This window comes from Eschscholzia californica, unplaced genomic scaffold (assembly GCF_041429995.1).
Source record: "Eschscholzia californica isolate CP2 unplaced genomic scaffold, dmEscCali1.0.p SCAF_2, whole genome shotgun sequence".
Lineage (NCBI taxonomy): Eukaryota > Viridiplantae > Streptophyta > Magnoliopsida > Ranunculales > Papaveraceae > Eschscholzia > Eschscholzia californica.
In genome coordinates, this window is record NW_028238309.1 from 40,689,359 (window position 1) to 40,713,464 (window position 24,106).

Here is a 24,106-nt window from a genome sequence, read left to right on the forward strand (position 1 = left end):
TGAAATTTGTATTAGTGACGAAATATAACATTCTGTCATAAATCTAATGGTGGTGCTGTTTGGTGCTGGCAAGGGCGGAGCCAAGATTTGAAACTATACAAGCCTAGCCTAAAATTTCTAAAAATAATTTCTTCTTATGGTAAATATATAATCGCCGAAAGTAACATGTAAGGCCAATTTTTGGTGTCGAAGTAAAGTTTTGCATCATTATTGTCATAAACCACATAAGCAATTACCTAAATCAAGGATTATTGGTGGATTATTTCAAAAAATGAAAAGTAAGAACATACTTATTAAAAATGCGAAGTTCGTCCGTTGCAATTATATTTGTTACTTTGTCCAAAAGACTACCTACCAAAAGAAACATTTCGCAATATATCATATACCAAAAAATTTATCTATATAATACGATAGTCAATTGAATTAAAAAGTTCACAAAATAGTAAATAAGATCAAAGTAATATTTTCATTTCATTGTGTATATATTACCACATTTAGCATATAACAAAAGAGGGTATATAGCAAAAACTAAAAGATGTATAAAACATCGAAGGCCATCAAAAGGACATGTAACTATACTACTTAAGTTTCCATACGATCCTTCAACCTATTGGATTCATCAATTATTGAATCAAAAACGATTGCTTCGGCTATTTCTTTCTCGATGTCTATAATCATGCAATTTCTTAGGAAATCATCCTCCAGTTTGCTACGAAGTGTTGTTTTGAGAAGTTTCATCGCTGAAAATTCTATCTCTATAGTTCTCGTAGAAACTGATAAAAATAACACCAAAAAATCAATCTATAAACCAGACAATAAGACTTGGACTTTCTTGTTTCAACCAATTTCTTGCACAACTCCGATATCATAGCTAAATTTTGGAATTCCGGATGGTGAAGCACATTATGCTCATAATGTAACAATTGATGTCTCAAACTAATTATATCTTGATTACTAAAATCTTCTGGATAATACTTTTCAGCAAGAAGACAAATATCATCAATCTTAAATGACCTAAAAGCATCTGTACGATCCAAGGTTGAACTAAGTATAAGAAGTTCGATTGTTTCATCAATAATCCTTGTATTCAACTCCTCTAACTGAAAATCAATGAAAACATTGAATAAATCTATATGGTAATGATGTGCCATTGTAATATTGTCTTGTTCATGACAAGAACGAAGTGAACCTACTACGTAAGGAGCACTCATAACCGGTATTATCACATCATTCTTCTTATAAAATGCTTCGACTTGTTCTATGAAAGCATCCTGACCATCTTGTGTCAACTCCTTAAGAAGTGATTTTGTACTTTTTGCAAGACTCATTGCATTGACAATATCTTGAGATTTTTGCTGAAGAATTTGACAAAGCAAATCAGTGATCTCCATTATCTTACACATCAAGAGCAATATAAAAACGAATTGAAACGATGTCACTGCAATGAACAAGCTCTCGAATTATCCACGTAAAGAATTATTTGGTGCGACTTTCATTAAATTCTAAGAACTTCACACGTTGCATCAAACATATCGATCAAACTCTTCACGGAATTAAGTGGGAGCTCCAACGAGTAGCCCCCGTTCGTTGCAAGTTGCCAATTTGGTTTAACCCTTTGCCCGTCTCAAGCTCGCCATCTTCTAACAACCTCACAATTTCATTAACTCGAAAAGATTTTAATTCGTCTTTCCTTAGAGGTGAAGCACAAAGAAAATTAACGGTTGTAACCAATGTTGAATAAAATCGCCAAATAGCAGTTACGTCTTACGTGCTCCAACTAATGCTAGTTGTAGTCTATGGTCAAAGTAATGCACATAGTATGCATAAGGATAACCCGAAACAAATAATGTTTGCAATCCATTAAAAGCTCCACACATATTGCTAGCACCACCACGCCCTTAACCTCGCATATTTTCCGTATAGAGGTCGTTACGAATAAAGACATTGCTTGCTTGAGAGTCAAAGAGGCGTTATTTTTCATATGTAAAATATCAAAAAAATCGTGCTTTGATAGATCCACCATCATCAAGAAATCGCAAAACAATAACCATTTGCTCCTTGTGTGAATCATCTTGTGCTTCGTCAACAAGAATGCAAAACTTTGATGATCCAACTTCTTATCGAATCGTGTTTCTTACTTTGTTAGCAAGGATTGACAATATTTTATTTTGAATAGGAAGAGATGTATATTTAGCATTTTGTGGAGCATTTTCTAAGACAACTTGTTGGATTTCATCATTGTTCTTAATCAAAAGTTTTATCAACTCAATGAAATTGCCACGATTCGACGAATTTTTAGATTCATCGTGCCCCCTAAACGCACATGTCTAATAGGCAATATGTCGTAGTCAATCCATAAACGCCTTCAGTCTTAACCGATTATTCTTTACTAGTTCTATAAATTGTACATTAATCATCTTATCAAAATGTCGAGATGTCGAACCTAAATCTTGACAAGCTTCTACGGCTAACATGTGTTGAGAAATATGATTTCCCATATGTGTTAGGAATGCATATTTTTTTCCATCATTGACCCTCTTTCATCTTCTAAATCCTTGATCCATAAAGAGCTTTTTGAGCTTACCCCCTCAAAATTAATTGGTAATTGAGTTTACCCCCTTCAGTAATTGGTAATTGAGTTTATCCCCTGAGACTTACTGTTAGTGACAACAACACAAAGGTTATGTTTGGCGTACATGAAATAATTGCGACTACCAAGAACAACTATTCTTCAATATGATTCCTATTAGAGATTCTACCTCATTTTATTGTTTGATTTAGTTGGAAATATGATTAGTAAAGATTGATTTTGTTTATATATTATTTACTTTATGATTTTATTATCATATACCAAACATATCCTTAGTAATTTTGACAAAAAAATCTAAATTTGAGAGGGTAAGCTTAATTACTAATTACTGAAGGGGGTAAACTTAATTACCAATTAATTTTAAGGGGGTAAGCTCAAAAAACCATCCATAAATGATGTATGTTTTGGCGGATTTGTCTCAAAGATAAAACATGAAAGACAATAGGCCGCATCTTTTGTAGGAAAGTACTCGAGCCAAGGAAATAAGGTATACCAAGAATCTTGAAATCTTCGGGATTGCTCTCTAAACTTTGTTGTTGGGTAGTCTATAAGGATGGGTTGATAATGTCCCTCATTGAGATATGCATGTCAAAGCTCATCTTGTTTGTTAATAGGATGTTTCCAAATTTTAAGCCGCAATCCCAGATCACATATAAAAGATGTAGTATCAACTTCTTCTTCTAAAGCATTCACAGGAGGTTGTCCATCATCGACTATATTTTCAATGTTAGATATATAAGGTGAAGGTTCTAAATCTTTTTTGTTGGTGTCTCTTTTTGAAGTAAAAAAAACTAATATATAGTTCTTTTCCTTCGCTTGGGTACTTGAGGATCATCGAACATTTTAGCCTAAAATTAAATCAACATCAAAACAAAACAAATTTAGATGACTTTCTACTCTCTAAGTTACAAAAAGATCATGTAACTTATTAGGCAAGTCTTGTGTAAAATTCATATATCCCCTAAACTCATAAAGGCCCAAAGTTACAATGAAAATTAAAAATTTCACCCGAATCATCTAAATTAGTAGCTCAATTTATCAAAATCAGTAACCCTAACAATAAAGTAATGGACAATGACTTAATAAAAATCAATAATCCACCTAAAAATCAATATCAGTAACCTAATCATAATACCCAAAATAATCAAAATTGAAGCATTGGAAGCTTTAATAAAAATCAAAGAGAAGAAGAAGAAACAATACTTACATAGATTAAAGATAAAAAAAGCCTTGAATCCCTTAAGTAGTTGATTTTGTTTTTGTTAAAAAAAAAATAGAAGATAAAGAACTCAAGAACCCTAAATCTCACTTTAACTCTTAAATTTGTAGAAGCATTAAAATCTTAGAGAGAGATGATGATGTTAGACTCTTAGAGAAAATGAGAAAGAGACATTGACGAACCCTATATTTCACTTTCATAAATTTCACTCGTTCGCCCCCTCTCTCGAATTGGAACTAGTTCACGACCCTTTCTCTCTCTACCCTCTAGTTCTTCCTTGAAACAAAGTGAAAAGAAAATAATGCCCCGGGCTACTTTTACTATAATACCCATACCTCTTTACGAAATTAATAGACCGTCTCCAAGTGCCTCCGACATTGGGTGCAGAACATTGAATCTACAAAAAATCATGTTTTTATGGTGGTGATTTTGGTGCTGCAACTTCAAACATTGAATCTAAAAATCAAACATGGAAAATCTTCGAGTTCATCAAGTTCAACAGCGGAAGTTCAAGACTCGACTCCAACATTATTTTCCATTCCAACACCCGAACCGACTTCAACAACCGAACAGACTCTAACATTGGTAAGTCCTCTCGGATTTAATTAATCATCTTTATTAATTGATCCGGGACTCAGATTACCAATTTCAAATTATGAATCCCAATATAGAGATAAAATTCATAGACTACCCATTTTAGTTTATTTGCTTATTACTTCAGCACTAACTTTGTCGGTTGCTACTGCCTCTGTTGAAAGAGATTTTTCGGCTATGAAGCTAGTCAAGCCACACTTAAAAAAACAAGATGAGTGATATGTGGTTGAATGATAGTTTTCATTGAAAAACATGATAAGTCGATTATGAAAACATTTCAAAACATGAACTTTCGTAGAGGTCAATTGCATTTGCAATCGTTGATATATTAATATAATTATTAAATACAAGTATTTTGTTAATTATCGTTTTTGCAAAAAACACAATATTTAGGTATATAATTTCGCACCCCCTAAGTGGAAATCTTGGATCCATCCCTGCAAAAAACCCATATATTGATAAAAAAAACAACCATGAATAAAAAACACATACTAGATAATACCTTGTTTTAAAATCCGTAGAGAGGAGGAGAGAGGGAGAAAAAAATATACCTGGTGTAGAGTTATCTTAGTCTTTGCTTAATTATAGCAATGTAAAACTCTAAAACTTATAGCTCATGCGCCAAAGAAGAAGCAAGAAAAAAGGCGGGTTCAGTTTCACAATCGAGTAAAAGTCGTCCAGGTTTTTTTGGATAACAAATTCCCCTACTTATTAGGAAATTCCGTAAAAATAGATCACATGAAAGAAAATCTAACTTTCCGTAATATAGGCACCAAACAAATGAAAAATAACATATTTAGATAAATTTTTTCTCTTTTCCCAGGGAAAAACCCTACCAAACACAACCCTAGATGTTGTATTCTTCTACGGACCATTGGAAGCTAGCTTTGTTTTGTGATGTCTTTGTGAAATTTCATAAATATTTGAAATGGTTTAAAACGATATATAGGTATGTACTATACAAACTTTGTAAGGTCTAGACACATATAGCATCCTTGATTTTACATTTTTTTTTTGAATTGTTCAGCGTGCCTCGAACCCTTTACCTCTAAGATGGAAGACTATACCTCGAACCCTTGATTCTACATGTCCATGAGTTAAATGAGAAATGTAAATGTTTGGTTGAACGGGAGGGTGAGAGAAACTAGATGTGTAACGTGTTGGAGTTGGATCCTCACCTGGGTTCGTTTTTCTCTATTTAGGGGATCTCCTAGTATAAACTAAGAGTTTTATGTGTCGTTAGATTCGTCTCATCGAGTTCTTGAGTTTAATTCTAAGATTTGCTGAAAACTGATTCCAAATGAATGAGTTATTAGTATTTGAAGCAAAACCTAGAGCAATGATAACATCCAATTCTCCCGTTCCTCCTCTATTACTTGCTGCAATAATTTCATTAAGAAGTTAACCTGGATCTGATACACAAATAAACACATGAAAATAAAGTTCCAATCAAAAGTTATAGAGAAAGATGTGTTGAAGGCATTTTATCATTGTGTCTTTTAATTAATATGAAGACAGAGTTCAAGAAAGCACTTTGGACGAACCCAATTGTCATAAGAGAAAACAAAAACAATAAGAACCCTAGCTTGGCGACCTGATGAAGAAGGCAACCCTCCATGTCTCGCCCACCTCACGATCCCGTACATTATAGCCTGATGAAGATGGCAACCCTAAAACAATTGAAATCCTGTCCAACCAATAAATCTATATGAGTTTGTGATCAGCTTTAAAAATTGAGTTTGTGATAAGTTCTATAAAATTGAATTCGTATTTCATGTTTCTATGTGTTTGTCTCTCTATCTCCTTATCAATTTGAGGAAGAGAACCGAGTTTCCTAAACTCTCTCCCTCTCTCTCTATCGATTTGAGGAAGATAACTCAATTTCTAAACTCTCTCTCTCTCTTTATCGATTTTGGAAAAGAATCGCGCTTTCTAAACTAGCTCTCTATCTCTGTTGTTTTGGGAAGAAAGTTGGGCTTTCTAAAGGCACCTAGAAAAAGCTCATGAAGTATATAGATTTGTAAAGGCATCCAAGAATTCCCTAAAACCATGCTTAACAGTATATTTTGAATTTGTGATGTGAAAAATTGTTTTCTTTCCCATACGAAATGGATGATTTTTTTCACCAAATATTTTCACACGAATCAAAAGGACCCTAAACTTCATAGACTCTTTAGAGGGATTGACCCAAGGGCCCAAAATTTTTGAGAAATAAGACCCAAATCCAAGACAGAACGCAAATTAGTTGCAGGTCCACAAGACAGTTTCCTGACCGTTAAAAAATAGAATATTACAAAACTCTTTGTGCTTTACACGATATTTCCGAATTTGCCATTGAAGAAATTTCGTGTTTATGTTGTATTTCTGGTAAAATTACATATTTACTACCACTAGAATAATGACACGTCAGTTAACTAATGGAAATTACAACTGTTTGTACTTTACACGCTATTTATGGATTTGCCATTGAAGATAATCCTTTGTTATGTTGTGTTTCTGGTAAAAATACATATTTACCCTCCACTAGAATAATGACACGTCATTTTTTCTTTTCCTCTCCAAAATTACTTTTTTTGTTTGAAACTTCCTTCCTTATATTTTGGAGATTTTTATGTAGACTACATAACCAAATGTACCCTATTGTACATATGATTGTGTCTTGTACACTTTCCAAATTTCTTACACTTTCTAGGAAGAAAATATAAGAAATTTTATTATGTACTGAACATAATAAAATGTACAGTACATAACCAAATGTCTTATACAATATTCCTTCTGAAACTTAACTTATTTTAATGAAAATTTACAGGATATTTGTTTATGTACACTATATAACCAAATGTACTCTACCGTACATATGATTATGTCCTATTCTTTTCAAATTTCTTACACTTTCTAGGAATAAAGTATAGGAAATTTTGTTATGCACGGTACATAACTAAATGTACTTTACATATGATTATGTTCCGTACACTTTTCAAATTTATTACATTTTTCGGGGAGAAGTATAAGACATTTCGTCATGTAATCTACATATGATTCTGTCCTATACACTTTTTAAATTTCTTACACTTTCTGGGAAGAAAGTATGTGACCTTTTGTTACGTACTGAACTTATGATAATGTCTTGTACATTTTTCAAATTTATTACACTTTCTAGGGAGAAAGGATAAGATATTCTATTCTGTACAGTACATAATCAAATGTCATGTACTGTACATATGATAATGTCGTATATACTTTTTAAATTTCTTATACTTTCTGGAAAAAAAATATTGAACAATTTGTTGCGTACAGTATATACGAAGAAATACCCCTTTATTGATCATCACATAAACATTGTACAAACCAAAAAAAAAAGAAAAAGAACAACACAATTCTTCCCAATACCATCATCATCCTCATACATATAGACCTGCAGCTAAATTATTTCATCTTGAAGCTTTCAAACTTCCAGAACTTTTACAAGAAAAAAGGTCCAAATATGTTTTAAAGAAAACCTCTAGGTCTGTACAAAAAATTACTCTCTGTAACTTTGACGTTGAATCCTTTAGATCTTTTAAAAAGAATATTCTAAATCTGATAATCTTTGCTTCATCGATTTCGTCATGAACACTAAAGGAGGAAGATTGGTCAACTTTTTTTTAGAGAAAAACAGAGATGAAAAAAATATAAAGAGAAACAATAGAAGGTAAATATATAGAAGAGAATCTATTAAAGAAGATTTCTTTCTTGGGTGCGACATGCAGTAAATGGAAAGATGTACTTCTGTCAGAAAAATGAAAGTTTTTTTTTGTACTATCAAGGGCGTGTATGAAAAATAAAGAAAAAGAGAAAAGCTGACACTTTTCTGTACATTTAGAACTTCACCGTATTTATTTTCTTTGCTGGATCAGGAGCTTATTAACCTCCCAATTTTTGGGCCTCCAATCCATTATGTGTTGGATAAAGTGGGAAGGGCCCATATAAAATTTTTCTTATCGTTTTTGGGTTATTTTCTGAAAGGCCCCCTACTTTGTGACTAACTTCTCGCGTAACCCCATACTTTATCAAAAATATTCAGATGACCCATTTTTTTGTTAAATGTCCGTTAACTCTCTCTCCTCCATCTTATCACCTCTCTTTGCCACGTCAACTTAATTTTTTTTCTCTCTTTCTCCACCTCACCTCTCTCTTCTCTGGCAAAGGTCGCCATCCATAAAAAATTTCGGTCAGCAACCTTCAAACATTAAAAAAAAAAAAATCACTCCTCTCTCTCTAATAGATCTGAACCAAACCTCTTGCGAAGGGAAACCCCTCGCCGGATTGTTTAGAGAGAGGGGAGAGATTTTTTTTTTTTTTTTTAAATGCTTGAAGGTGAGGTAGAAAGAGAGAAAAAAAATAAGTTGACATGGCAGAGATAGATGGCTTGGCAGAGAGAGAAATGACGTGGAAGAGAGAGGTGATGAGATGTAGGAGAGGGAGTCAGCAGACATTTAACGATTACGAAAAAAGCGAGTCATCTAAATATTTTTGATAAAATAGGGGGCTTCGCAGGAAGCTGGTAACAAAGTAAGGTGCATTTCGAGAAAGAACACTTTTTTTATTGTTGAAATTAAATCCTTCTTATCCAGTAGTGGTTTTTTAAAAGAATTCCGTCGCTCTTGGTTGCTTTCGTTTTTGTACTTGTCGTGTCGGAGGAGGAAGTGCAGGTGGTGGCTGAATGTTCAACATTGATGTTCATTTTCATTAATTAATAAATAAATAATATAATCCCCCATCCGTCATCCTTACTAACTACTACCCCTCTCTCTCTCTCTCTTCCAATACTTTACTTGTAGAATCAAGTCATCTCTCTTCAATTCTTGGGGTTGGCTGGATATCATCACTTATCTTACTTTTTAGTTTTCTTCTTTTCACTTTCTCCATCTACTTGATAATTCTTATCTCTCTCTCTACAAAATTAGGTTTCTGGTGTTTTTGTAAGAGAAAAACAGACATGGGTAGGCTTTATTTGACCAATTTAGAAGGAAAGATCTACACCTGCAAGCACTGTGAAACCCCTTTAGCTCTCCTTGATGACATCGTCTCAAAGGTTTATTATCCTTCTTCAATTTATATTCATCTTTAATTTCAGGAACATTAATTATTACCATGAATTTAAAGAAACCCCATAATTTTACTCCCAATTTTGAGGGATTTAAGTGATTGAATTTAATAAACTTCTATATAATCTTTGAACACTCATAGATGTTCCAGTCTTGCCCTTTCCATCTCTGTTCATGATTTTGATTACTTGTTGCCGTTTATCTAAATTATTCTGTAACAAGTCTGTTCATTAATGCCCACTCTTAATTCATATAAGCAATAAGATGTTTTATGGTCTGATTTCTCTGGGTAGTCGTTTCTTTAGACGTAGAAATATATTAATGGATGGGATGCTATGCCAAAAAACTTACATATGTATTTCATGCTGAAGCCTACTACACAAACATAAGACACCATAGGGTTTTACGAAGTTATGTCATCCTCCACTAGTCACATTCCGGGTTTGTAATGAAAATTTGGAAGATTGACATTTCGCTAGTTCCTCGAATCAATGCGCCTAATAGGTCGGTGTCCCAATTTTCAGGATGATTTTTTCCCGTCTCACTTCTTGCTTTACGAGTAGTCTCCTTGTCAAATTATCGTTTCCTTCATGTGAAATTTGATGGCACATATCAAGTTATTGTGGAATGACTCGAATGGAGAAACCAATTTAATTGTTTGCATTTGTGTTCGGTGTTTATTTTTATTTTTTTTTGTTGAACCTGGTGTTTATTTTTTTCAAGCCAAATTTTGACTCAATATATGACTGCCATTAATTTTTTATCCAGTCCTTCCATTGCAAGCATGGGAGAGCTTATCTCTTCAGCAAGGTGTAAGTTGTTCTTGATTTTCTTTAAGTTCATGTGTTAATCATTTTCCACCCTCGAAAGTGTTGAGCACTTCACAAATTGGCAACATCAATTGGTGCAAGATTCCATTTTCAAAATTAGGACGTTCCAAATAATTCTTTTTCTTCTTTCGAAATATGATTGACAGTGTGAATGTATCTGTTGGAGAAAAAGAAGATAGATTGATGATGACGGGACTCCACACTGTTGTCGACGTATTCTGTGTGGGGTGTGGGTCAATTGTGGGGTGGAAATATGTAAGATTAGGACTCGAAGTTTTTCGAAATTTGATTTAAATATTGTTTCTTATGGGCTGTATTTTTGGTGTAAGTGAATGGATGACTATATTTTTTTTCTTCCAGGAATTTGCTCATGAGAAGAACCAAAAGTACAAAGAAGGGAAATTTGTTCTTGAAAGGTATAATTCTAAGAAAGTTGAAGTATTATTCTGACTTACAGATTCGTTTTTCTTCATCTGTGTTATTGTTGTGATTGAAAGCAGGTTTAAAATATCATTTCCGGATGGAAACAACTACTGGGTTAACCGTGGAGCGCGGATTGGTGCAAGCGATGCAGAGGATGCTTGATTTATGAAGCAGCTTCTCTTTTTTCTTCTTTAACAACTGTACAGTCTTTAGCCTACCCAAAATGTTCATTTACATCTTCACTTGTAATGCTCTCTCTCTCTCTCTCTCTCTCTCTCTCTCTCTCTCTCTCTCAACTCTAACAATGAAGACTACCCACAATGTACATGTTCCTATGTAATTAGCACTCATTCATATCTGAATTGTTGATTTGGGTTAGTCTGTTGTGCAAGGAAATAATATCTCCCCAATTTCTTAATACTAGTAGGTTGGGTGGAGCTTAGTAGGTTGGGTGGAGCTAAAGGCCCCGCAGAAAATGTTGTAGGCCCCTGTTAAGCACAAATTGTGAGAGGTCGCACGTGTAAGAGCATCTCCAATGCAAAACTCAAAAAAATCTCCGTTCATCATATGTGTCAAGTTCCAATTGAGATTCTCACTCCTACGTGGCGTTAATAGAGATTTTCAATTTTTTGTTGTCTCCAATGCAAAACTCAAAACTTATCTTATTTACTTATGTGGCATAGTTATTTTCGTAAATAAATAATTAGTTATTTTAGAAAATATAGAAGACTTGATTTCTATTGGTTGAAAATTAAATATTGATGAGTTGGACAATTAGAGATATCTCAAGAGGACACTCTAGAAATAGAGTGTCCTCTTGAGATATCTCTATTCCACTCTCGACACGTCATCTTAGAGATCCAAATAGAGTGTTGCATTGGAGATGATTTTTAAGAAAAAACTCTAAAAATCCTACATGGCACTCGGAGTTTCTAAGATTGAGTGTTGCATTGGAGATGATTTTTAAGAAAAAACTCTAAAAACCCTACATGGCACTCGGAGTTTCTAAGATTGAGTGTTGCATTGGAGATGCTCTAATAGGGCCTACAGGGGGAGCTTTAGCCCCTTCCTAGTAGGTTTGTTAGACTTTTCAGGAAATTAAGTGTGATTATATATATGAGAGAGTATCACACATTCAAGTATTCAACCAAGTAGACTCATCAGTAGCCAACACAGAAAGATTTACAGATCAGCTGTAAAGTTCTATATGATTTATCACACTATCAGTTCAGAAAACAAAATGTGAATTTAATTTAGTTTAAGTCAGAAAAACTTCAAAAAAAGATAAAGGGGTCATCAAAACAGAACCTCTCACTCAAATAAAACAATTCCTAAGAGAAGAGACAAGCTTATCTTCAGTTCCTCTTTTTTCTGGTTTGTGCTTCAGAAAATACAACTTCAGTTTCATCACAATATACAAAACCGCCTTCCAACTTTCGGCCGAAACATGAATCTACTTCATTTGCGCCTCCAGCTACCGCTTAACCAAGTGAGTATACCATGCGCTCAGATAGTCCTCGACCAACTGCCTTCGTGTATTTACTTAACTGAATTTCCATGTAATGCTTTTCCGTACTGGAATCAAACGCTCGTCTCAGATCCTTCAATCAAACAAAAAGATAAAAAAACAAGTCAACTGGAGATTTGATACGATTTTCCTTTTTTCAGTTTCCTTTTTGTATAACAATTTGGTCAACTGGAAAAACAAGGAAATACTACACCTATGGTATAATCTGTGGGTTGAACAATTGAATCTACGAAGTACTTAATATAAAATAATAACGACGTCGCTAATGCATGGAAGGGAAAATACTAAGTAGTTTTAGGGTTGGGAGTTGGAAGTTTGAACTGAACCACAACTGATCATCCAACGAGAGAGAGAAAGATAATCAATGCAACTTCGCTGTAAGATAACAAGCATACCTTGAATCTTAAATGGGAGTTCTTCAAGCCAATTAGAACATTATCAACATTGCCATCCTCGTCCACTAACGTGCTAGTTTCAGGATCTGTGTCGTCAACATCAGAGCCTTCATAATCAGGCTCCATCATTTCTTCATCATCTTCGTCATCATCATCATCATCACTGAGAATTCCAACTGAATCTTCTTGACTAGGTTTTTGAGTTGGAGATTCAACAGGATCTTGCACTGACTCGCCATTTTGCAGAGTTGCAAAATCAGATAAAATAACGTATGGTTTTTTATCAAGCAAAGGCCTGGCAATAGAAAATGGGATCCACCTGCAGAGTACATTTCACTTTTTTTCTCAGACGAAAATCAATACAGAGTCTCATGTCATTGAGAAAGAACTTCATAACTTAATTAGCTGGGAGTATCCAGGGGTGCTGAATTTGAACTTAAATTCCACCAAGCCGGATAACACATAGCACGGCTGCTATTTCCAATTCATGAAGTACATAGTGTGCATAAGCAACATTCCTCAATGGTAACATGTTACATGCTTTTTAACAAATGCAGAAATGATAACCCTAACGCATGCAAATAAGCAACTAGAAAGGTGTACTTTTCACAATTACTTCACCAGCAAATAATAGAAGAACTTCAGATCTATTTCAGGAAAACTGTAATTGGCTATAAAAGAAAAGGAACTTACTGATAGCGAAGAGGACATAGCAACTCAGATGGGTGGTAAGATGCTTTGTATCTCATCTTGTTGCAAGAGTGAATATAATAGCCAAGATAATAGTGTTGAAGACCAGGGCAGACGGCCTGAGTCTCTTTCACCCACCTTATCTCTTGGAGTGCGGAGTACTTACCTAGCGAGAGAAAAGCAAAGTCAGGGTCCCAAAACAAATATTTACTTGATAAACACCTCGGAAGTATATCCACCACCCCAACAGCAACAAGCCTCCCATCAACTAAATATTGCTGATGAAAAGAGCCAAATCCACATGGTGGAACTGAACCATCACCAGATGGTGGAACAAATATCAATGGAGTATCGACCAAAAATCTTCTATACGAGCCCTCCACAACTTCATTTGGTGCATCATTGTGCACATTAATCTGATATTTTTTATACAAAGAAAATTCTTCTGGATCAAAACTTGACCTCTTCAAACGAATCTCAAGCCTCCGTTTTGTTTCCTGTTGAAAGTTGCTTTTTCTTACCATGGGAGACTGCTCAACTCCAGTGGCTCTACGTAAGTTCTTAGATGCATTTGTTGATTCAAGCCTTTCTCTAAATTGAACTTCTCTTGTAGCAGAGTAGAAGTTTAGGTGCCCATTACAAGCTCTAGTTGATAGACCGGAAAGTTCCCCCAACTTATTCAAATTAGATGCTATCTTTTCTGCAACATATTTTGGTGAGAACTCAAAAGATTTTCCATTTTGATTTACATCACATTTTTCTACTCCATTGGTGCAAGTGTCATTCTCTGCACCTTTGAACCGCCTTAAAGTAGCAGCTAACTGAAAAGAAATGTTGCTGAAGTACAAGAGATCTTCAGATTCTCCAATTTGCTTCTTTTTCGTTTGAGTTAACTTTTTGAGAGAAGCCTTTGGAAGTTGGATTTCTAAAGGAAAACCCTCACTTCCAGCCCATGCACGTACTACATTGTCAATTTGGCTTGATAAATGCTGCAAATATTGCTCTTCCTCGTTCCGATCACAATTATCATTGGAAGATTTAATGACAGCAAAATCAGAGGTATTTGATTCATCCATCAACGTGTCTTCTTTCTTCCTATCTAATGTGCCATCTAGAAACCTAATAAAGTGCAAGATTATTATCAGTTGAACTTTAGAATATGAACTATTTTTCAAAAATCAGTCTATCTTGAGAATATACTCCGGCTGAATATTTGGTCAAGGTGTGATACGGGCAGGGGCAGTTTCATGTTTCATCAAACAACCCCCGAAGACCTGTCCTGTGAGGCAACATTTGTGCATTATGAAATCGCGAGTACTACTCATTTTGGTGAATCAAAATGGGTACCAAAGCAACAGAAAGGATCAATTATATGGATGGTTTTTATCGTAACAAACCAAACTTAATTTTTGGAACAGTGGTGCCTTGGTAGAGCCTGTGTAAGAGTAGTTTTTGGTTCTCAGAAGTCTGCATTACTTTAAAATATCCTCAGTAGAGAAGCATAAGAACTTGAAAAGGAATATCACCAGAAAAGTAGGGGCAAAACGAAATAATGATACCTTTCCATTCGTCTAAACACTCGGGATTGCTCTTTGGAAGCTACAAAATCAGCTGCATTTAGGCGAATGGTATAAGAGGGACAACATGTCTTATCCATCTCCGGTTTGTAAAGAAAACACCCAGACCTCCTCCAACCCCGGTCAAGAAGATCTGCCAACATGGGTGTGAGAAGAATTTAAACACCAAGAAGAGGAGGAATTATAAGACCATTTGTGCGTGTTTGCCGAATGACATACAGAGTCGCAGATAAAGAGAACACCAGTCACAAAAACAGATTATTATGCTTTTTTTAAATATCAGTGTCCCTAGTAAAATATATCTGTCATGGTGACTTACCATTGCCACCCTCAAGTATTTCCATGACTTCGCCGATAAACCCCTAACACGAGCTACCATTGTTTGGTGATTTTTTCAAAGTTTAGAGAACAGCATCTATTTCAGACCTCAGCTAAAGATCATACTACGATAGTTAGCTAACAGCTTCCTCTGCAGGTGCCCAGCCCAGTGGCCCAATATACCTCATTATTTCACCATGTGAAACTGCTAGTACTTCGCTTATTCTACAATTTAAAGTATTATCTAAGGCCTGCTGTTCGTAAGATATAATGGAACTGTATGCCACTATATATCGTGTCTGGTCATTAATCCGGAAAGTTCTACTATCAAATTGACAAGCGGGACTATTAACATGATATACACCTTTCCATGTGAAAATAAACAAAAGGTGTCTCAATTCTTAGGCTCGTCTAAGTAAGGAATATGACCACTAGTAAATATCCTCAAAACGCTACTTTCTCAAACGAGACAATGACTTTCTAAGAATGGGCCACAAGTTACTTCCAAAAAAAATTGTCATATACCACATGCAGAAGTAGCCGTTTAGAGGTGAAATGACCAAGAGTACAGACCTTGGTAATCATAAACTGTCATACTATGTGCCCAGAGTCCTGCAAAAAAAACCATGCAAAACGATTCAGAGTTCCAAAAATAAGTTTGATATTAGATAATGTATATTTAACTGCATAAAATCAAACCACATCACTACAAGCCACAACTAGTTCATTAACACTTAGGTCATTTCCTCAAATCAATCAATCACAATGTAGTGGTCTAGCTAAAGGTTCTTTTTGTGCCGCACGTGCACCTGAAATTGATCGGCGAACCTAAAAGCCTTGGTAATTAAGGAATTCAATACCCATAGTAGTTACGCATAATTCTCGGATATTCTAAATAAAATTGATCAATGACAAATTTTTACCGATCCCCAAGAGTTTTCTAGATGAATTCAGTTATCATATCCCATCCACACAGATTTAGCAGAAACTAGTATTGCAAAAATAAGTGAAAGGGAATTCATTAGCCCTAATCCTCGTCTAAAATTTTAAGTCAACTACAAATAAAGCATCAAATCAAGGTGATACAAAATGTTTTTGCAAAGATAAAAAGAAAAAAAAATATTCAACTTCGATTCAATTAGAGAGAAGTCAACCCAGAACCCTAATTTCATCATTAGAAACTTGAAATACAGGAAATGAAGATTTAGTGAGAGAAACATGACTCTAACCGTGAGTTATACTGGTACGTCCACCGGATTTGCAATAACCGCAAGTACTCCGACGTCGGCCGACATCAACAACGACACTTTCACCTCTATCGTTGTTGCTACTACTGCTTGCTTCGTTACCAATTTTCCCCGCCATTATCAAATCTTCACAGGAGGAAAACCCTACAGAATTCAGTTAAATTGACAAAAATAAATAGGGTTTTTTTGTTATACAAATCAAGATTTACTTCATTTACCTACGAATCGAGTTATTACGATTGAACACTTTCTCTCTCTAGAATAAAACTGAAGATGATTGAAACCGCAGTTGCTTTGACACAAAGACACCCAATTAGTATAAAAGAACGAAAAATAATTTGTAGAAATGGCTCGAGAGAAACAGATAGTCTTATTTGTTTTATGAATAAATTAGAAATACGATAATACCCTTGACCTTGTTTTTTTTGAATCCAAGGGAAACATATCCATTAATAGTGATAAAATCACAATGATACAAGGATAATAATAATTATTTCTCTCTGTCGGATGCGTCATGCTATTTACAAACCTGTAAATGCAAATGCCTCCTAAAGGGGGAGAAATTGGACTAGACACAGACACTATTGGGATCCTAAAGATCCGAGAAAAGAGACCCTAAAGATCTGACAAAAGGATCCTAAAGATCCGACAAAATATTAACAATACTAAAATAAAGAAAATACCCTTGACCTTGTTAACGCATTAGTTAATTAACTATGGGTACTTTTGTCTTATATTACCTAACCTAGTGTCTAATACTCTAATTATATTGGAGTCAATCTATTTGTTTCTCACAAGTCTAAAATATTTTGTTTCTCCAAGTCTAAAATATTTTCTTCTACAAAAAATAAAGTCTAAAATATTTGTGTTTTCTAGACTTTAATTCTTTTAGGCCCTTTTAGCTAAGACGAAACTTTTCTACTTTTCTTGCATCAAGATCCCCGAAGGAGGTCGTCGGTCAACGCCCTTATGTCAGTGAACAACCTTAGTGAATAAGTAGAGTAATAGATCTAGCTAGATTATGAACTAACCAATTATACTTCTGATCGTAGTAAAAGAATGCCAGACTTGTAAATGATTTCTTCGTATGTTTTATACATGATAGTGTGGCGTATTGGATTTTCTCTTTTGAAGTTGTGAAATAGTGTTTTGGTTGTCTGCTTTTATTATTAGCTTGTTGATGTCAAGAGTCATGCCCATTACATAGCTTCCATGATATCTTTAGCTTCCCCATCTTCCCTATTTCTTGCTCAAAAACTTGTAGATCAGAGTATGAAGTATGAACAATACGGAATTCACGATCCTGAATCACCATTCCAATGCGTATTGTGTTTGTCTGTTTCTGAAATGATACATCTACGCTAATTTTATAATTCTCAATAGGTGGTGGAATCTAATAACCTGATAATTGAGGAGCTGATTGTTTTCTATAGTGGAGTTGTGTAAGAGAATTAGTTTGTAATTTCAGAAAGTTCAAAATATTTCAGAAGTAGTTTGAGTAACTATCTTGATATGCTGAAATTGAGCTTTGCATCGGGTTTTCTAAATGATCCAAAGGATAGGAAAAATGTGCACTCATGTATCCTTTTCATCCTTTCATGTTGATTTCCATGTGGTTATCCATTCAGAGATGGATATAATATTTATAGAATGTACGTTGAAATAAAACCATATATTTCTAGCGTGCCAACAACCCTTGGTTGGAGTGGTTAGAGGTTTAGTCTTCCACCTTAGAGGTCAAGGGTCGAGGCACGCTGACAATTCCTGTGGTTGATCCCGGGGGACAAAGTCAAAGCGCTTGATCCTTTGTCAAAAAAAAAAAATATATGTCTAGCGTAATCACAATGTAACAGTGCATGCTCAATCTTTTCGATGTCTATATGACATATTTGGCATAACTTTGACTTAACTATAAAAAGAGCAATATTGTTAAGAACTGGCAGCACCTAAACATCATTTTCACAAAAGGAGTTTAATCTTAGGGATCATGTCAAAATGCCATATAAAGTGCAACTTTACCTTAGCATTGCTAGTTGAATTTTTCTTCAAGAATTTGATTGTAAAACGGGTCAATTGAAAATTTACCATTGTTTGTGAGATTCTAATTTATCTTTTTGGATCATTTTTCTCGAGAGTAAATGAAAAAATGGAGTTTACAATGGATACGCCGAGATTATCATTTAATACTTGACTATTGCAATTTTGGTCAGAATAAACTGAGACACTTTAGTCTGATGAGAGGTTTTTGTACTGGGGAGTGATGATTCAATATCCAGAATCCAAGGATCTGTCGAGATGTTGACATTGAGACCATCGTGAATCTCCCAAATGAATTATAGTCAATGAATTGAAAGGATTTAGAGATACTCTTCCGAACTCAATAATGATGAATTTTTACTGATTAAAAGGAAAGGTATTACGAAAGTATTTTAATTTAAGAAGTTGAACCTAGACAGCAGAAGACTCAGTCTTAAGCTTGGTTTTCATAAATAGGAGATTACCCAAACCCATAATAAAATGTGAAGTCTTGAAAGACCTCATATTTCATTCTTTTATTTATGTAAATGACCAATTCAAAGTCTCCTTAACAAAAAAAAAAAAAAAAAAGACCAATTCAAAGTCATCAAAATTGAAAATGATATTGCTACTAAGCCTAAATATTACCTAACTTACTAAATTGACTTTGAGCGTTAGAAACCAAATTTGTTGGTCAACTTTTATCTCACTTGCTTCATTTTGGCCTCATGTTTGTAGACCCAAATTGCATTCAAGATTCAGTCAGGACAAAAGACGAGATTCGGATAGAGAGCCCTTTCCCACTAGAGAATGGGATTGGGATCCCAAGTAGATGCTCCCCCATCAGCCCCAGTTTCACTAGTCGCGGAAAAGGCGACTAGGAGGGTGAGGGCCTTCCAAGCTGTATCGGAATTCTGGAATTCTCCTGACTGGAAGCAGAACACAGTAAGTACATAATGGATTCATTCGCATTATTTTTCACCACATTGTGCTGGACTTTGTTGGCCCTCTGTGTAGCACTTTTAGCAACCCGTTTTTGCACCGTTTGTGGCAATTATATAATATGCACTTCCACTTTTGGACCACTTATACTGATGCTGTTGCAGCACTTACTGTGATGCTATTATGGCAATTTCCGCGAAGACTCTTGCATACCTTCCTAATGTTTTTGCACATATTTCGGTCTATTGTGACTTTTGGCAATACTTTTCACTGAAAATGCCTGCAAATACACCAATAGGAGATTCCACAAGAGCATCGTAGGAGGTACTCACAAGATTATTGCCCAAAAGAGACCGCAAAAGCATTGCTGAAAGTTCCACCGATCAACGCAGAATACTCTACCCAACCGAAGTTCTGAACCTGCTAAAAAGAAGTTTCAAGCACAAGTATCACAAGCAACTGACATCATCAGCCCAATATGTTGGATTCTATATAGCATAAGACCTGAAGCTACTAGTCAAAATATTATAATACATAACAACATATCAGTGGTTTTAAAGTATCCATCAAATGTTTCTCAATTCCAGAAGATGGGATGGAATCCCCCACAAGTTCCAAATTTTTGGTACAGGTAGCTATGTTTATTGACTCCAACAGATTGTAAACATAATCCTACTATAGACGGATAACATGTTATCGGGGAGCAGACGACATGGCAGCAGAACATGTGGCTTCCAGCTGGCTTGCCCCAGTGTCAAATAAGACTGCCTTCTTTTCCCTCTGACATTGGATGAGAACTTGCTACCTTCGTAGATATATATATATATAGACAGATATTTATACATTGCAAGAGCACAATTGACCTGCAGATATTTCAATCATAAGTCATAACTTCCTGCAGAACCACGGCTTGTTAAGGAAGGTCTCATGGTAACAAGCGCAGACTCGTTAGCTCCTGCTCTTAAGGCAGCTTTTCCAGCTTCTAAGAACCTAGCAACTGCATCCTCTGCGTACCTATTGGCTTCACCCACGGTCATGCGGTGACCCATATTTGGGTAGGCATTAAGTACGTGATCCCCATTCAGCTGCGATGCTAGCTGAATCATCTCTACTTGGAATTCCGAGAGTTTGACGTCTTCCCTAGGTCCATATGGCCTCAGTGATCTTGTGACTTGTGGGAGTGTTTCTGCTCAAGACAAAGAAGTGGGAATCAATCAACAAATATATGCCCATTAACTTGTAAATCAGGTTTGATGGATAAGAAAATGAAAGTATGGGCATGTTGTTTCCCCACATTTAGTGATATTTGTTCTTAGCTTTGGGATTAACAAATTGGTACGGGTAGAGACATAATTTTAGAATTGAAACCCATTCGGTAAGTGGCAATAACTGAGAGGATTCTCATAACCGCTTATTAGTTTTCAATACAAAATAAAGCTCAACTATGAATTCTCTCACATTCCTGCTAGTTGGTTTGCTGGAATAAAGAACAACATAACGCCCCATCACTATTAGTGGCAAGAAAACAAAAAACACCCCCAAGAGGAAAGAGTTTTTAGATCCTTTTAAGGAGTTCCAATATGTCATGGGTTCGAGGCTTGGTACGATTTCTAAAAAAAGACTTTTTTAGATCCCCTGGTAGCCTTAACTTCTGAATCAGAAAAGACCTGACAGCCTTAATTCAACCTGTAATAAGCAATTTGATGTTACTTTACAGTTTGAAAGAATCGAAACAGCCTATGAATGGTGGCCCTTAGTGAATATTCCACCCAAACTGAGTTGGGATTTGCGAATCCATTTATAAATGGCTGCATTTTTAATTCATTATTTCCATTTTTTACTGAAAATTTCTTCTTTGTTTTTCAAGCATGAGTGAGTAGTACAAATAATATGGATTTCATAAGTTAATGGAACCATGGATCTATACCTGGGCAATCGTCACGTGGAGTGTCACGGATTTTTAGGTACTTATCAAAGCTCCCGGCCCATGCATCCCTATTTGTGAGGAAGTTTGACTTCAGATTGAAAAGCTTCTTCACTGTAGCAGGAACTGAAGAATGCTCAAACTGCGAATGAGGTGTTGGTCCTTCAGGCTCATGGATTACTACATCGAACAATCAAGAATTCACCTATCTTAAGCAAGAGGATTTCAAAAACAAAAAGAAAGTCATAACGATATGGATTCTAACAAGGTTGAAAGATTGTTTGAAGTAGCAATAGTGGACCCAAAACATAAGCCTCATATACAATGATGGATGCCAATTATAAGTTAAGGATCAACTACAAACTATTATGTTATCTCCTCTTATAGCTTCAGTAGAATCTACGAGTATCGGAAACTTACCTGTTTTGATTTTACCGACACAATCAAGCTCATTCGAGTTTCTATTTGAACTATCCAACAAAATCATACAACCATAAACTAATATAACCACAAAGGAAAATCTTTAACACCTGAAAGGTTGCCGAATGGAAGTTTTCCATATATAGCAGCAACAATTGAAACCCTTGATTACTATTCCCTCAAGTTAGTAATTAGTAGCTTCACCTAATGGTCAGTGTTTTGTGATTCGCTTAAAGTCTAATTAAAGCAAGTACACATATTATCTAGTTTCTTAGTATCAGTTCAGAAATTAAAATCCTACAAATGAACTAATTTAACATAACCATGAATGAGAAACAACTTCAAGATCAAGAACATGAGAAAAGAGAAACTAACCAGTGCCTTTCTCAATCCAAGGAGAAATCAATAAGGTCGGAACTCGAACACCCAATCGATCAAACTTGAAGTAAAACGGGTCAGGTCCAGTTATCCCATCAGGACTAGGAACACCAGAAACTGGTGTGGGTACATGATCATAGAACCCACCATGTTCATCATAAGTAATCAAAATTGCCATCTCCTTCCACTGAGGACTAGCTCTTAAAGTTTCATAAACTTCTTTCACAAATTTCTGCCCTAAAGCCACATCATGAGAAGGATGATCATCATTTGCTGGAATCAATTTGTTCTCAAAATATCTCTGTTCAATCACAACATAATTTGGAAGAATACCCATTTTAGCATGTAATTTGAACATCAATTCATACTTATGAAACTTGGTTATATGTTTAAGTTTCCTCAAACTCTTGAAGAACAAAGTAGCAGGAATATTTTGATAATAAATCCCAAAACTCAAATCGTTTTCATCTAACGAGTCAAAAATCGTTTTCTGAGGAAACCCATGAATCAAATCTTTTCTAACGTTACTTGTAGCGCCATGAGAAGTAGCTGAATGAACATAAAATCGGTTAGGCTGAGTTGAAGCAGGAACTGAAGCAAACCACCGATCCATTACAGCAAACTCGTTAGCTAAAGCTGTGTAAATCGGTACTAACTCGGGCTTAAACCCACTCATCACAGTTCTAGCCATGTTTGGCTCAGTCATGTTCATAGCTTGTTGAACAAAACCATTCATTGGAGCTGGATTTGCAGAACAATCTTTTGAACCAAAAATTTGTTCACGAATCGCTTGAAACGAGTGACCCGGATCGGAATCGATGAAAACTGCATCATCAGTGACAAAGTGTTCTTCAGAGTTTGGATCAGATGAAATAACTCGGTTTGATTCTTTACCTGTTAGACCATCGATATCTGGCCGAGTTGATTTTAACCAACCAAGAACGTGATCAAAAGATCTGTTCTCCATGACTATAACAACTAGGGTTTTAATGGGTCCTTCAATTTTTCCCTTCTTGTGGAAATTGAACTCGAAAGGTTGACATGGAGTAACAACAAGTAGATGAAGGAAGAAGAAGAGGATAAAATCCCGCCGGGAAACCATTTCTGTTAGCCGGGAAACCAGATTCTGGTTTTCCTTATTTTTCAAGTAAACTGATTAAAGCACGGATGAAGCTAAATAGTTTCAACAAAACTGTTGCTGTTTTTATCAGTCAAGTAAACGACAAGGAGGTGCCGGTTTTTCAAAGTAATTTATAATTGGGTTATTTTCCGAAAGGCCCCCAACTTTATGACCAGCTTCCAGCGTAGCCCCCTACTTTATCAAAAAACCGAGAAGGCCCCCTTTTTCAGTTACCGTTAAATGTCCGTTAACTAGTCATCACCTCAATCTCATCACCTCTCTTTGCCACCTATCTTCTCGCCACCTCATCGTCTTCACCGGCGAAGGTCGCCGGCCGACCAATTTTCTGTCGACGTCCTTCAAACATAAAAAAAATAATAATAATTCTCTCTCTTCTTCTTCCTCTCATGTTCGTCCTCTCTTCCTTTCTCTCCTCCCTCTCACTCTTTTTAAACACTCCGGCGAAGGGGTTTCCCTTCGTCGGAGGTCTAGTTAGATCTGGTGAACCAGATTCGACATACTCGAAGGTTTGTTCGAACCAAACCTACATCTGGTTCACCAGATCTTCTAGATCGGTGAAGCAGACCTCCGACGAAGGGAAACTCCTTCACCGAAGTGTTTAGAGAGAGGAGAAGAGAGAAAGGAAGAGATGGAGAACACGAGAAGAAGGGAGAGGAAGAAGAGAGAGATTTTTATTTTTTTATGTTTGAAGGTCGCCGACCGGAAAATTGGTATGTCGGCAACCTACGTCGGTGAAGACGATGAGGGGGCAGAGAGAAGTGATGAGATGGAAGAGAGAGAGGTGATG

At 35.6% G+C, this 24,106-nt stretch overlaps 4 protein-coding genes across 6 annotated transcripts; 1 reads left to right on the top strand and 3 right to left on the bottom strand.

Annotated features, from left to right (window-relative positions):
• Nucleotides 1-582: 582 nt before the first annotated feature.
• On the bottom strand, nucleotides 583-1,391 carry LOC147557929 (uncharacterized). Its single transcript, XM_086658960.1, has 2 exons — nucleotides 815-1,391; nucleotides 583-773 (listed from the first exon to the last, which is right to left on the bottom strand). Exons 1-2 carry the CDS (start codon nucleotides 1,389-1,391, stop codon nucleotides 583-585), a joined length of 768 nt encoding a protein of 255 aa, XP_086515086.1.
• A 7,596-nt stretch (nucleotides 1,392-8,987) lies between these two features.
• On the top strand, nucleotides 8,988-11,121 carry LOC147557930 (protein yippee-like At3g11230). The gene is made up of 5 exons (XM_086659492.1): nucleotides 8,988-9,477; nucleotides 10,259-10,302; nucleotides 10,467-10,575; nucleotides 10,681-10,736; nucleotides 10,821-11,121. Exons 1-5 carry the CDS (start codon nucleotides 9,382-9,384, stop codon nucleotides 10,903-10,905), a joined length of 390 nt encoding a protein of 129 aa, XP_086515618.1. The 5' UTR covers nucleotides 8,988-9,381; the 3' UTR covers nucleotides 10,906-11,121.
• An 803-nt stretch (nucleotides 11,122-11,924) lies between these two features.
• Nucleotides 11,925-17,364, bottom strand: LOC147557931 (arginyl-tRNA--protein transferase 2-like). Of its 3 annotated transcripts, none has more exons than XM_086659493.1 (8): nucleotides 17,182-17,364; nucleotides 16,717-16,907; nucleotides 16,481-16,624; nucleotides 15,825-15,863; nucleotides 14,916-15,066; nucleotides 13,360-14,475; nucleotides 12,667-12,985; nucleotides 11,925-12,344 (listed from the first exon to the last, which is right to left on the bottom strand). In XM_086659493.1, exons 3-8 carry the CDS (start codon nucleotides 16,614-16,616, stop codon nucleotides 12,225-12,227), a joined length of 1,881 nt encoding a protein of 626 aa, XP_086515619.1. In that variant the 5' UTR covers nucleotides 16,617-16,624; nucleotides 16,717-16,907; nucleotides 17,182-17,364; the 3' UTR covers nucleotides 11,925-12,224. The 3 variants fall into 3 exon arrangements, with proteins under 3 accessions (XP_086515619.1, XP_086515621.1, XP_086515620.1); XM_086659495.1 differs by having other exon boundaries at nucleotides 16,481-16,642; XM_086659494.1 differs by lacking the exon at nucleotides 17,182-17,364 and having other exon boundaries at nucleotides 16,717-17,137.
• A 2,603-nt stretch (nucleotides 17,365-19,967) lies between these two features.
• On the bottom strand, nucleotides 19,968-23,402 carry LOC147557932 (non-specific phospholipase C1-like). Its single transcript, XM_086659496.1, has 3 exons — nucleotides 22,176-23,402; nucleotides 21,384-21,560; nucleotides 19,968-20,642 (listed from the first exon to the last, which is right to left on the bottom strand). The coding sequence occupies exons 1-3, from the start codon at nucleotides 23,278-23,280 to the stop codon at nucleotides 20,335-20,337; spliced, it is 1,590 nt and encodes a 529-aa protein (XP_086515622.1). The 5' UTR covers nucleotides 23,281-23,402; the 3' UTR covers nucleotides 19,968-20,334.
• Nucleotides 23,403-24,106: the final 704 nt, after the last annotated feature.